The following is a 14,042-nucleotide window of genomic DNA, read 5'->3' as shown; positions in this document are numbered from 1 at the left end:
ACACAGAATGCATTTTAAGCAACATAACATTAATAAACATGTACATGAATGTTAAATCTGAGTTAAATCAACGATTGCAAAAATAGTATATGAGGAAGAAGTTTGGGTGGTGGTTGGGTCTGTGGCAGAAAGCGGTGTTGACATGAGTGAATCAGCAGAGTAACAGTGACAGGTGTCGGGTTATTATGTGTACACCTGTATCTTCTGGGTGTCAGCCTTTGGGCAGTGGGTGTGTAGCCCCCAGCCAATAACAGTGTGCAGGGTGTGAGGTCTGGACTCATAGCATAGCCACCAGGTTACATCACTGTCTCCGTCTCTCTCCTCTGCTCCGCTCTGCTCTCTGTCTGTGTGTCCTGGATGTATAAAGAGCCGGGCTGAGCTACACACAGGCAGAGCAGAGAGAAGCCACAGCGGATAGGATCAAATGTTCTCTACCGCTGCATTCACGTACCATCCTGCAGGATTGTGTGGAGGTGTGTTTATTTGTGCTTTAGAAATAATAAATAAATAAATCAGAAAACATTTGATTTCTCAGATTTCACGACTTTGTTCTCACCAGCCCCGCACCCTCTCCTTCACCATAAAAATCTTGCACAGTGTGCCTTGACTATGAAGGTCCAAACAGAAATTAGAAATTTCAATACACTCTTTAAATTGTTATCTTAACAGACTTCTCAAGATTTTGGAGTCTAACAACCTGCAGATATTCTTAGAAGGAAAACACTGAAAAAAGATTTTAGAGAAACCCCTCATGTACACAAATACCCGGCTTGGCAGTTCTGGTCCCAACTAAAACAGAAGCTATCAAAGACACTATTTGTGGCATGGCATGCACTACTCCAACAGCACTGAGAGAAAAAGGAAGAAACAGTCAAGTGAAAGAAGACAAAATTAAAAAAAAAAAAAAAAAAAAATAGCGATAAGATAGATAGACGTATAAGATGAGAAGAATGACTGCTGAATGCGCCACAGGAAGCCAAACAACGAACACCAGCGTTTCCTCTGGAGGCGGCTCACTGAGTGCACTTGTCAGACTGAAAGGGCACTCCAGAGGGAGGAAAGGACATGGATGAGGAACTTAAAGACCCCTGGGTTTTTTAAGATTTTAGTTGGCATTCTGAGAGTGCTCTTAGGAGAAGAAAGGTAACTAATTTTGTCCCCTTGAAAGGATGGATAAGAGAACCAGTTAGCATTTGAAATAAAAATCAAAGGAGGGACTGTCAGCTCCTTGAGAAGGTGGATGAGATTATAATAAAAGTACCACTTAACAGCACGTCCTGTTGTTAGAGCAGATGAGAGGGGTGAAGAGAACGTTTAAAGACAATTATTAATGTGAGGAAAGGCACGGCACTTATCCTTCAAATGCAGTACACTGTGTATGAGTATAAAATAGTTCAGTAGACAGAATTGTTTACCTGATGTGAATTGTGATTTAATGAAGCGCTAGAACACGCAACAGATTTATTTTTCAAACTTTCAAGATACTCAATAAAAGACACAAGTCATTTCATAGAGTGCTGTTAAACCTATTCAACCTTGAAAGGTTGATTATAGTACATTTAGTTAGAGAAAGTTCTACTTTAAAAGTCACCCCTTTGAGAGAAAACTATAAAAGTGTGTCTCAGACAGATATATATTTTTGAGAAACTTGAGACTCCAAATGGGATACGTACCTTTGCGTATCTTTTGTCTAAACTTTGTAGATTTTGTCTCTTAAACGTGCATTAATAGGTTTTTTGGACACCTGGGGGCAGTGAAAATAAGCTGTGAACACATCATATCATCACCTTTTAAGTGCAGTACACTTTCAGTTGAGTTTAAGTTGGCTAACGTTTGGCAAACAGTTGCTTATTCACACACCAAACAAGTATGAAGCAAAATTGCCACTGATTTGGAGTCTATGCTGCCCTGTTTTTGCTCTCTATTAACTCCTGAGGGAAAGATTTGTACTGAATAACTCTACGATAATGCTATACAAATGAACTTGAAACTTTTGAGGTTCAGTGTTGTAAACAAATGCAACTATCTTTTAAATAAGGCAAGAGAAAATCTTTTACCAAACAGCTAAATATCCTTTTATTATCACAAAAAAAGCCAGTCATATTTGTTTATATATGGTTATATATGTATTGATTACACCATAACATCTGTTTCATATAATTTGACAACAATATGATGAAACAAAATATTTCGCACTATATTTAAGAAGCTCAAAGGATGATCAAAGCTCAGAGAAATTCTTATTCTAACATTTGAAGTAAACATGGAAATTCATTTCCCGTCATCTGCTGCTCATCAATCTATGTTGGTTGTATTTGGCACTTCCAGCTGTTACATGTCATGTCTGTAACTTATACAGTATCAAGTATGTAGTATCTAGTTTATCTGTGTGTGTGAGTGTGTGATGGTTCAGAATAACTGTCACTACAGAAAAAGGAAAGTGAGAAGAGTGAAAAAGATGAAGGCAGCTCAGCTGTAACGCTGGTGTTGACAGCGGCTCATGAGCCAGAAAAGTCTTGTGCAATCTCTCTCTCTGTCGTTTCCATCTGTCTTTCACTACTCATTCTCGGTCTTACAGGCAGTCATACTATTATAAAACACTCTATTTGTACTCACATCTGATGCAGGTCCTTTATCAGCGCCTGGACAGGAGAAAGTGACGAACTCATGGCAACGTTTGTGAACCACGAAACAACAAACTGTAAAGAGAGAAAAGACAGAGAGAGAGAATTTATCAACATTTTTCATAGTGAAACTGCATCTGATACAGTTTGTGCGGCACAGAAAAAGAGATGAACCCACTCAAGGCCATAGATGGCGGGAGACTCTACAGACGGACTGCAAGGTGAGGGTCATGTAAAATCACATGACCGAAGGCAACCAGAAGGATCAATTCCAGTAGACGAGAGGCACCAAACACAACTTTCCTTATAAAATATACATAAGAATTCCTCCAGCTCTGCTCACAATAACCCAAAAATCATTTTTTGGCTTTTTTATTTCGAAAAACTACTAAAACGATTAATTGATTATGAAAATACCAGCAGATTAATTTACTTTTGATCGACTTAACAATCAATGGACTAATGGATGCAGCTCTAATTAAAACACAAACATAAGTAGTAGCTCACACAGCCAATAGTTGTTAGCTGGCAGCAAACATGTTGCCAGAATAGCCGTGGTGCTAGCTGTTGACCACATGACCTCATTCGTTCAGGTCACGTCTCTCCACAGCTGTCAGTTGTGATAACCACAGTTGTGATAATAGTAACATGTTGAGGTGTGTTAATTTGTGTTTAAATTGAGAGGAATAGGGTCGACATACTCTGACTCACTGTAAACTTGACCCACGGCTGACTTTGTAGACTCTTTTAAGTACGGTTTTAAATCAAAAGAAACATCTTTAGTTCAGGTGAAGCAAAATTAGATGTGATTATGAGAAGTAGGCTTGATGAAAGTGGAGTTATTCTGCTGTCTACAAGCTGTTAGAAGCACCACTTACTTAACCTATGAAAGGCTTTAGTGGTGATAAATGTACAGAGCGATGCTGTGTTTCTGTCTTAACACCCACGCGCTCTTATTGTCACTTCCCGCACCGTTGACTCATTGTAAGAGCACCTTCTAAATGTCTAGAATGTAAAATGTAACCTCATATTCATGTTACAGTATTTACCGAAATGGCTTTTTTTAAAAACTGAATTTCCTGTGTCTACAGCAGAACTGAAAAATTTGAATTTACAACAAACCCAAGGTTTATTGCTGTTTTTTTTTATCCCGTGACACATATTTGTTGAAAACAAGCAAACACGTAAACACGTATGAAAAATCAAATAAACCCTGTACAATCAAATTCTACATGAGATGAAAAGCGTAACAAGACTCCACTTTGTGCGTAGTTTCCAGGTTGATAACAATCAGCGGGACAGATGTGAAAGCTTCAACGCACAGCGAGTCTGTCATCTCCACCCTGATCAATGTCAGCTCCACTGACAGGCAAGACGAACACAAGCGGCTAAAAATAACCTACATCTCGCAATCACACACACACACACACACACACACACACACACACACACACACACACACACACACACACACACACACACACACACACACACACACACACACAAGCAGTCTTTATGATGGTGCCCCTGAGTATATTTACATAACTGTGTATGTCTGAGTGAGAGATACAGACAGGTACTGTAAATACACTGAGAATCACAAGACAGTTGATGATCAGTCAAAACAGGTAAAGAACGACAACTCAAAATAAGAAAGCATGTTTATAGCACCTTGATTTACTATCAAATAAGTAGAGATTAAAAAAAAAAACATAATGAGAGCTGATAATTTTGCAACCTTTCTTTTTTAATGTAGACGGGGCTTTCACATTTGATTGGTAAGAAAATATAGAAATGAGCCTGAAGCATTGGTTTTAAAATAGGGAAGAAGTTGTAGTGAATGTCTGAAATGTGTCATCAGCTTAAAATCATGTTGATCATAATTGACAGTGCAGACACACTAAGCTATCAGTAGAGATCTTTCTTTCTTGCAGAGAATTATGTGGTGATACACAACTTCCCCAGGCCAACAGGAGCCAGAAAAATTGAAAAATACACTGTGAACAATATGTTATGTCCTCTGAATATAGTGGACACAGTCGAAGCCGCTTCATTACAACTAACTGAGGTGTTTGGATAAATGTACTTGAGTTTAGGGAAAAAAGGTCACATAAGTGTAAAAGAATACAGTAATCGCAGTTTTGAATAAGAAAACATTGATTCTGTTGCTTCATTTTTGCTAGTATGAGCATTAAGAGATCAGTGATTGGTAGATCAGAGTGTTAAAAATTATATAATCTTAACATTTTCACTCTTAAAGGTCTCCTCTACTGTTTCATTTACATACTGTATTTGAGGGCCAGATATTCCAACGTTTTCTATTCTTATTTTCTGTCAGACCTGCACTGATCAGAGGGGTTATGATTAACATAAGACACACACACACATACACACACACACAAAATATGCACCTCAATGGTACTTCACTCCCATGCAATATCCTCTCTTTGGTCACACCACCCACTCACTGCGATGATACAACGCACACACACACACACTCACACACAGACCACCCACTCATTCCAGTGATATCGCAGATTGAATACACAAAGTAAGGGTGGAGGGATAGAGGTAGAGATAGAAATGAAGAGCTGTGTGCACATATTGCTTCAAGGCAACTGCTCCTTTGGAGTATTTCTTCTGCCAAATCTCTAACCAACACACACACACACACACACACACACACACACACACACACACACACACACACACACACACACACACACACACACCACACACTAAAATAGAAATGTAAGCTATCCAATGAAATGACCCTTGGGCCAAAACAAATAATACCTCTTTACAAAATTACAGCACACCAGAAATGAAGTGTGCCCTGTCTCTTTAACCAAATGACAAACTTCACAGTCACTCCAACCTCCAATAGTGACCTCATTCACTCATTTACACATGCCTTTTTTACAGTGGGAGAAATTAGAAAACAGAGATGGCGTAATCGTTTCTCACAGAGTTAAAGTACTCATTAATAAACAAATGAAATAAATATTTGACAATCAAAACAAATTTCAGCTTATAAAATATGATTATAAATATTACCATCAGAACAATTGGTGGAGTAAAAAGTGCAATATTTATGTAGAGGAGTAGAAATATTAAATGGCATTAAATGGAAAGAGTACAGGACTTGAATAAATATACATTTCAGTATTGATCAAGAAACATCATCAGTCATTTTGTTAGCGTTCAGTAACTGCTGCTGTTGGTCCTGACTGTTTCATCAATCAAACTGGTGTCATTCCAGTTAGGAGTCAATCACACCCTTCCCTCTGACCTCTCGGTACCCTCTGTGTACTGATCTCTAGCTGGCTGGCACCCTGCCTCTGTGCCTTCATTATTTATCGGTCAATTAAATATCCATGAGACACACACACACACACACACACACACACACACACACACACACACACACACACACACACACACACACACACACACACACACACACACGCTAACCTGGTAAATAAATCCGATGAATACAGGTTACTGCAGAGGTAAGCATCCATGTAGTGTGCCTGTACAGTCTACTCTAACATTGGCTGAGCATTAAGTTACACTTAAGGCAGCAGTTAGCACGCCGTTAAGCTCTTGTCCCCCCAACATGGAAAAATAACCTGTAATACAACTCATCAATGATACACAATACAATTGTTTTTCACAATCATTTTGTAAGATTCAAGTACTGTACTCCAAAAAACTCTTCTCCATCTTTGTCTCTAATTACATGACTTGTGTTGCTGCTCTGCAAGCGTTGACACGTTCATACATTGACCTAACGACTGTGATTTACACAAGCATTTTTACCAGTATAGGACATGTTACTACACGCAGTCATTGCAGTGGACCACATCTTTCCTTTACATTGTAGGTTTCCTATAGGTACAACAAGAGATTGATTAAGGATTTTCAGTTCTTTATTGACTCCTTAAAAACCTTTAAAACTAAAAATAATCTCTCACAAAGACATAAGGAAGTAAACTGTTTTTTAATGTAAAATGTGGGTGTTTAATGTGTCAAGTATTAAACTCGTTCAGGGCAACAGAGCAATTAAACTGTACTTATATGTAGCCTGTGTTTATCTCAATTCCGCCACTCTTCACAACTCATGTTTTTTTTCATGCATGCTTGCACACACGCAAAAACACAGAGACTACTACTTGAAACATGTTCTTGTCAGATGTAGCTCTGTGAAGTGTCCCTATTTCACCGGCCAACACCAACAGTCTCATGACATCATTATGTAACAACTGGTTTGTCAATCAATATCATCCTTTCTGTGTATCAATACAGGTTGAAAGGGAGGGGCTCAAAGAGAAAGAGAAAGAGAGAGAGAGAGAGAGAGAGAGAAGAGAGAGAGAGAGAGAGAGAGAGAGAGAGAGAGAGAGAGAGAGAGAGAGAGAGAGAGAGAGAGAGAGAGAGAGAGAGAGAGAGAGAGAGAGAGAGAGAGAGCTCTTCTTCTTAGATTACAGTAAAACTGAATCATTTTACATCAAGTTTCATCCACCCTGAAAACTATTCTTCATACTGCAGAGATGAACTCTTTTGCATTTCTGTTGATTCAAACAAATGATAGTTGATGTATTTGTTAAATATCTTTCCCCATATCAGAGTCAACATTTACTATCTGGACTAATGTTTCTCATAAACTAAATATTTACTCATTCATGGACTAAATCTACAGGATTTTTATTACGTAACATTTCTGTCTTTCCCCTCAACTCATCTCCCTTCCTTCCAGTTCTTTCGATCCCCTCGTTCCAGTATACTCTGTTTATGAAATGTTGGCAGAACACGGACGTTTTACGCAGCTTTTCCCTCTAATGAGCTGCCAATGTGTGTGTGCATGCATCTGTGTGTGAAACGCAGTGACACAGTGTATGATGATGTCCCAGATTTAGATAGTGTTCGATTCAGTGGCCAGGTTTCATACTACAACATGCTCTTTGGTATGTCACATTTATTCATCTCTAGCTGTAATATTTTAATTAACTTAGTATAACTGCTTGATTAATGATGGTTTGATCAACTGACTATTATGAAGTACTTGAATTACTGGTTGACTGGAAAAACACCTGACTTCTTAGATGTATCAGATCTGAACACAACTCTGCCATTATTCACCATAATGGGCACATTTACAGCAATTAACACCTTCTGTATGGAGTTTCTTATTGTAAGAAAGAGCTTCACTGGAAGAGGGGCTTTCAGTCTGTGTAAAGGAATAGTCCAACATTTTAGCTGACTCACCATCTTGCCAAGCGCTAGATGAGAAGATTGCTACCACACCATCTGTCCAGTAAATATGAAGTTACTGCCAGCAGTCGCTTGGCTTTGCTTAGATTAGTAGTGTGATGTTGTTGCACTGTATTATGAAGAGGACATTGCACATGTACAAAGAATTTTATATGTATTGAATCAGACTTTCATGTTGAAGGATGTGGGTTAGCATTTCTGCTTCATCATTCCTATATTCCTAAAGTGTTGTTGGTATGTTGTCAGTATGAAACTGTGTCAACACATACACGTACATGTTGGTTTCAAGTTAAGATAAAGACACCTTCCCATAAAGGATAATGTCAGAGTTTATAGCAGGAAGTATAGCAATCGTCTTATTTTATGAACTGCTCTTGCTGCACTTCCTTTGGTTTTACTTCCTCTTTGCTTGATGGACATTTCCCAGGAAGTTACACATATTCTGTATTGCTATCTGTACTTTCACTTTTTGTTGTAAATGTGAAGTTATTTGAAAACACAGATGAACTCAATGTATTAACATTTTCTTACATTAAAGAGCAGTAACTTCCTTTGTTTCCATGCTTAAATCTGATTATTAGGGGAGAAGTTTGTCGAGGCCTGTGTGTATCACAGAGCTGTCATGTAGTTTGACACGCTAGAGCGAACTGTTGAGACTGTGTTTGCGTGCATGGAGTACTTATTGACCTTACTCACAGCTACAGGTATGTGGGTTTATGCATCACTTTTTTTTGTTATTTATCTTGTAGAAAATATGTAGGATTTATTTATTCGTATCATTTGCATTTTTTTAATTCTCTTTGTAATGTTATTATGCATATTCTCTTTGTGTGTGGACATTTCCCAGGAAGGCGCAAAAAGTATTTTAGCAAGAGAAACCTGTGAATGCTTTGTTTCTTCCTAATTGCAGTTGCCGCTGGTTGAAATATAAATTGCTATAAGACAGTCCTGCAAAGTGTGTTCTTGCAACGCAGAGTCAGAGCCACTACATTAGCACAAAGTGTAGAAAAGAGCCTGGCTCTGTCCAAAGGTCACAAATACACCTACCAGCACCTCTGAAGCTCACTAATTAACACGTTATATCACCTTTACATAATCTGTACAAAGACTGTAATGTAAAAACCACACGTTGTGATTTTTTTTTCAGGAGTGACTTCCTGAAGGCTTCCTGACAGTAACGCTTTGGACACAGCCAGGTTAGCTGTTCCCAGTTTCTGTACCGTTAGCTTCACTAACTGGTTTCCGGCAGTAACTCCATATTTACTGTACAAATATGCATCCTCCACACTGATGACACAGTATGATGTGGGATTTGGATACATAACGTGTCAGAAAATCAGGGTAGTTCAAGCCGCACACCCCTTTGAGAATCTTGCTGCACATGTGTGTTTGGTATAAAGAGCCTGATTACTTTCTGACTGACTAGATGAGCTCTAGCTATCTAATTAAACAGCTAGATGACTATTTGATGCTTATATCGACTGGTCTTCTGACTAGCTGGATTCACTGACTGAAAAAACCCCCGTCTCCATCAGATCTTCTTCCTCACTCCGGCCCAGCAGATCTGGCACAGTGTTAAAAAGGTCCAGGCGAGACAGACGATCGTTCCTGTTTCTTGCTCTTACTACTGTCTCAGTGAGGAGGAAACATCCTGATGAGTGGGGTGGAAAACTCAAAGACGAAGAACAATGGCAAGACGATAAAGAAGAGAAAACAGGAGGAAGAAAGTCAATAATGTGAACAAAACATGCCATTCACCTTGGGCACCTCCCCTTATGTGCGTGTGAATGTGTGTAAGGGCTTATATAAGGGGGCTGAGCAGCCTACGCCAATGTATAAATACCCACAATGCTGTTGGTGAAGCAGGGAGAAGGGTCAGAGTGAGTCAGCACACCCATATCACTCCTCCTCTTACTCTCTCTTCCCTTCCATCAATCCATCCTCTCTTTTTTTTCCTTTCCATTCTCCTCCTCCAACTCTACATCTATCGTTTCTCATGTTTTTTTTCATGAGAAAACCACAAAGGACTTCACTTGGCAGGCAAACGGTGACCTCCAGCTGGAGATGATCGTAAGAAAAGTAACAACCTCGTATAAACAAAACAAAACCGTCTATTACGCTTTCACAAAAGTGCCCTTTTAAAAATTGTGTTTCTTTGATGCCAAGGTTTCCAAAAGAACGGTCATGCTGAATAATTGTGAAAAGCGTTTGAGGCTATAGAACAATTCTATTCATATTTCTATTCTACTCATAAGGGTTTCTTGTCCATATGTTCTTTAAGTGGCCTCGCTGTGTTTTTTTAATCTAAGAATCACACGGAGTGCAGCAGTGAGAAACACATTTTGAATCCTCTCAGCTGTTGTTAAAGTGTTGACTGTTACGACGACTGTGATTGGTTAAATATTTGCAGAATTAGACCTCTTTATCCCATGTGCATATCAGCCAATGCAGCATGTTATCCCTTTCATTAGTGTAACATTCAATTAGACAAAACCAGAGGGACCAAAACAATGAAATCCATCTTTTTTTCGGGAGACACTACAGTCTGGCTGGCTTCACGCTCTGTTCGATTTCAGTTGTAGCTCTGTGCCAGCGCCGCGAAAAAAGTCTGGCACAAGATGATTTTACATGGTCCAGCTTACACCTCCACCCTTACACTACCTCTCATTCACTCCATCTCTCTCTCTCTCTCTCTCTCAATTGGAACATTCAATTCACTGCATCCTTCTCACCGTCTCTCATTCATTCCATCTCCTTGTCTTGATTTCCGTCTGTCAGATCCTCTCTGTCTTTCAGTTTGTCTTTTTCTTTTCATCTTCCTCTCTGTCTGATTCATCCATCTGTTTCTTTTTCTGCCATTTTTCATTCCATTGCTCTTCTTTCTTCATTACTTTCAGATCAGTCTGTCTGTCTCCCGTGTTTGATATTATTACACACCTGCTTTTTGTTAACCTTGATTCAAACTTACACAGTTGCAATTTGATTTGATGACAATTCTAAAATGATTGATTGGTGATAATTTACACCATAAAATATCATAAAATAGTAAAAATGCCAGTTGCAATTTATTAGAGCTTAAGGTAATGACTTAAAATGTCTTGTTTTGTCCGATCAACTGTCTAAAACTGTAAGATATTCGATTTATACTAGAAGCAGAAAACCTTTCCAATTTCTGATCAATAATTGACATAATCAATTGTAAATGTTGCAGGTGAATTTTGTGTCAATACACTGATCTATTAATTGACTAATCATTACATCTGTACACCACGTGTGCCACATTTTGGTCGGTAACTCAACCTATTGCCGATCAATATTCAGCCCTAAGAATAGTTTACATTCAGAATCTTGGGGAATCAATGTGATTAGATATTGATTCTTGGTGCCATCATTTAATTCAGAATCAATCCTCCAATTCTGAATCGATTCTTGGTTCAATACACAGAAAAAGTGGCTCTATCTTCAGGCAATAACTGCAGCGTTATTAATGTGTCTTGCAGTAGAAAACACATCCTCCGCTGCACAGTAGTACCATGGAAACCTGTCCTTATCCTCAACACCGTGGGGATGCAAGTCTTTTGAAATAAAAGAGGTGATGGACTAATTTATTTTCTTTGCCAGATCAGAGCTGGCTGAGTTATCTGTGTGTTTCTGTGTTGGTTGGTTTTCTTGAGCTAGAGTTTGGTGCTTCACAAACATTAATCTCTGGATATTGATATACTCATAAAATGCATTTTAGTAAGCTAATTCTTAAGTTATTCAATCCAAATGTCACCAAACAACTGCATTCTTTGAAGATTACGACTAATAGTTTTAATATCAATAATTATGTTATTAACATCACTTTTTAAAAATCACTTTTTCTGGAATCTGCGAATTGAATCACAATCATAGATGTAAGAATTATTATTTATATGTAAATTGATTCCCCTAATCTCTAGAGAAGAGGCTAACATGAAGCATTAATTGTAAAGAAGAAATAATGACATTTACACTGTTTATCTATGCTCCTTTCTCTCTCTGTCTGTTTGTGTGTGATTGGAGGGCTCTTAAGTTTCCTCTCATACCAGCAGTGCTGTACATCTACCTCCACAGTGTGACCTGAACATGTCCAGCTAACGAACACACGCACACAACCCTCTAATCTCCTGTACTGTAGATCAACTTTTCACCACTCTGCTGCCCTCCTCCCTCACTCCCTCCACCCTTCTCTGCCACTTTGTCTCTCTCTCTTTACACCCCCGCAAAATGTGCCAGCTGTTTTAGGACCAGACGGCAAGAAAAAAGAAAAGAAAAACTGAAGGTAGGAAAGCATAAGTTGGAGAAATGCAAAGCTTGAACGCATACATTATGAGTGCTTGCTGTATTTAATTTGCTGAATAGTGTAGTCATCCCTGTCAACATGCAGTTTTATCTAATCTACTGATTTACTCATTTCAATGAGAGAGAGAGAGAGAGAGAGAGAGAGAGAGAGAGAGAGAGAGAGAGAGAGAGAGAGAGAGAGAGAGAGAGAGAGAGAGAGAAGTGGTATGAAGAGGGAGGAGGGAGGAAGAGTGGGAGAGAGAGGACAGAGGGGTGAAAGTGGAGAGCTGCAGATATTAACAAGAGAGCGGATGAGACTAACAGCTTTGAATACCATATAATGAACTGAATGCAGGTTGGGAAAAATGCTACCATCCATTGCATAATAAAAAAACACATTTTTTTCATAGTACCACAAGTCTGATTTGATCCTATGATATCTGCCTCTATCTTTTGAAAAGATACTCATAATTGTCACTCTATCATGGACACATTCAGTCAAAATCCAGCACAATAACCCCGTGATAGCTGCTCTATTTGTGAAAGTATAGATTCAAGTCTCTGTTCATTTTTGAGGCCACAGTTTGTGATGTTAATGTACTGGACGACACTCACAGGAAGGATCTGCTATCAACTCTCAATTAGCAGAGATCAACAGTCTATATCTGTGAATTTATGCTAAAATATCACTCGTCACAAATCAATTTACCAATATAATAAAAAGTGATGCAAACAATAGTCTGCTTTGTAAAAGCTTCTATGTGTGCTCTAAATCACTACACAGTATGTGCGCTATTTCCATATAATCCTGTGGAACACTGTAATTGATGCATTACGGAACTGCAAATGGACTGCATTTCATAAATCACTTTTATCATCCAAAGTGCTTTACAATTTCCCTTTCATTCACCCATTCACACAGCAATGGAAGCCATCAGTGGGTTTAGTTTCTGGCTCAAGAAAACTTCAGCATGTAGAAAGGAGGAGTGCAGGATTAAACCACCAACCCTGTGATTAGTGGACAAGCCGCTCCACCTGCTGAGCCACGGCCATGCATTATTAAGGATGAGTCAGTGGGATGGAAGCAATTTTCAAAACTACATTACATTACATTACATATGTGGTCTGTAATGAGAATTCTCTCTTACAACGATGAAAAAAGCCCTTTTATGTGTACTTTTAATTGTGTCTTAAACCTGTACATACATAGCACCTGTCTGGTGAAAAGAGAGGAGAGAGGAAAAGCTTTGCAAGGTGACAAAATGTATTAAGTTGGATGTCGTTGCATCATTTATGAAATTTCAGTCGTTCCACACTCTACAGTCCAGTCAAGTCAAGTCAGTTTTATTCATACAGCACCCAAATCCCAAAAGAAGTTATCTCAGGGTACTGTTCACATAGAGCAGTTTGAGACTGTAATCTTTTATTTACAGAGACCCAACACTCCCCCATGGCGACTGCAGCAATGAAAAACTCCCCTTTAAACAAGAAGAAAGCTCAAGCAGAGCCGGGCTCTAGGTGGGCGGCCATCTGCCTCAACCATTTGAGTTGCTGTTACAGAACTTTTCATCTTTAAAGATGTGACATGGCAACTATGATACCCTCCACCACCGTTCATCTTGCTCATAAAGGTTGAAAAACAAGACATATGATGCTGACTGGTGGTGTGGGTACCAGTATTACTGTATTACAGCCAGACAAACAACAACAGCTGATTTTTTTCTCCATTTATGTCTATTGAAATATGGAATAAAACATCTTTGTGATAATTTCTCAGATGTTGACAGCTGAAAGATGCTGAGACTGAAACTTACTGCATGACCTTGTGTTTGTGTGTGTTTCTCT

At 38.8% G+C, this 14,042-nt stretch overlaps 1 protein-coding gene across 1 annotated transcript in view; it reads right to left on the bottom strand.

Annotated features, from left to right (window-relative positions):
• The window catches only part of LOC133999190 (protein kinase C beta type-like), an 81,174-nt gene that overhangs the window by 50,865 nt on the left and 16,267 nt on the right, over positions 1–14,042 (bottom strand). The window contains exon 3 of the mRNA XM_062438377.1: positions 2,617–2,699. Within this exon, the coding sequence (XP_062294361.1) occupies positions 2,617–2,699 (83 nt within the window). The remainder of the gene's footprint in view (positions 1–2,616; positions 2,700–14,042) is intronic.

The sequence above is a fragment of the Scomber scombrus genome, chromosome 18 (genome assembly GCF_963691925.1).
Source record: "Scomber scombrus chromosome 18, fScoSco1.1, whole genome shotgun sequence".
NCBI classification, from domain to species: domain Eukaryota; kingdom Metazoa; phylum Chordata; class Actinopteri; order Scombriformes; family Scombridae; genus Scomber; species Scomber scombrus.
This window is presented reverse-complemented; position numbering and strand designations above follow the sequence as displayed.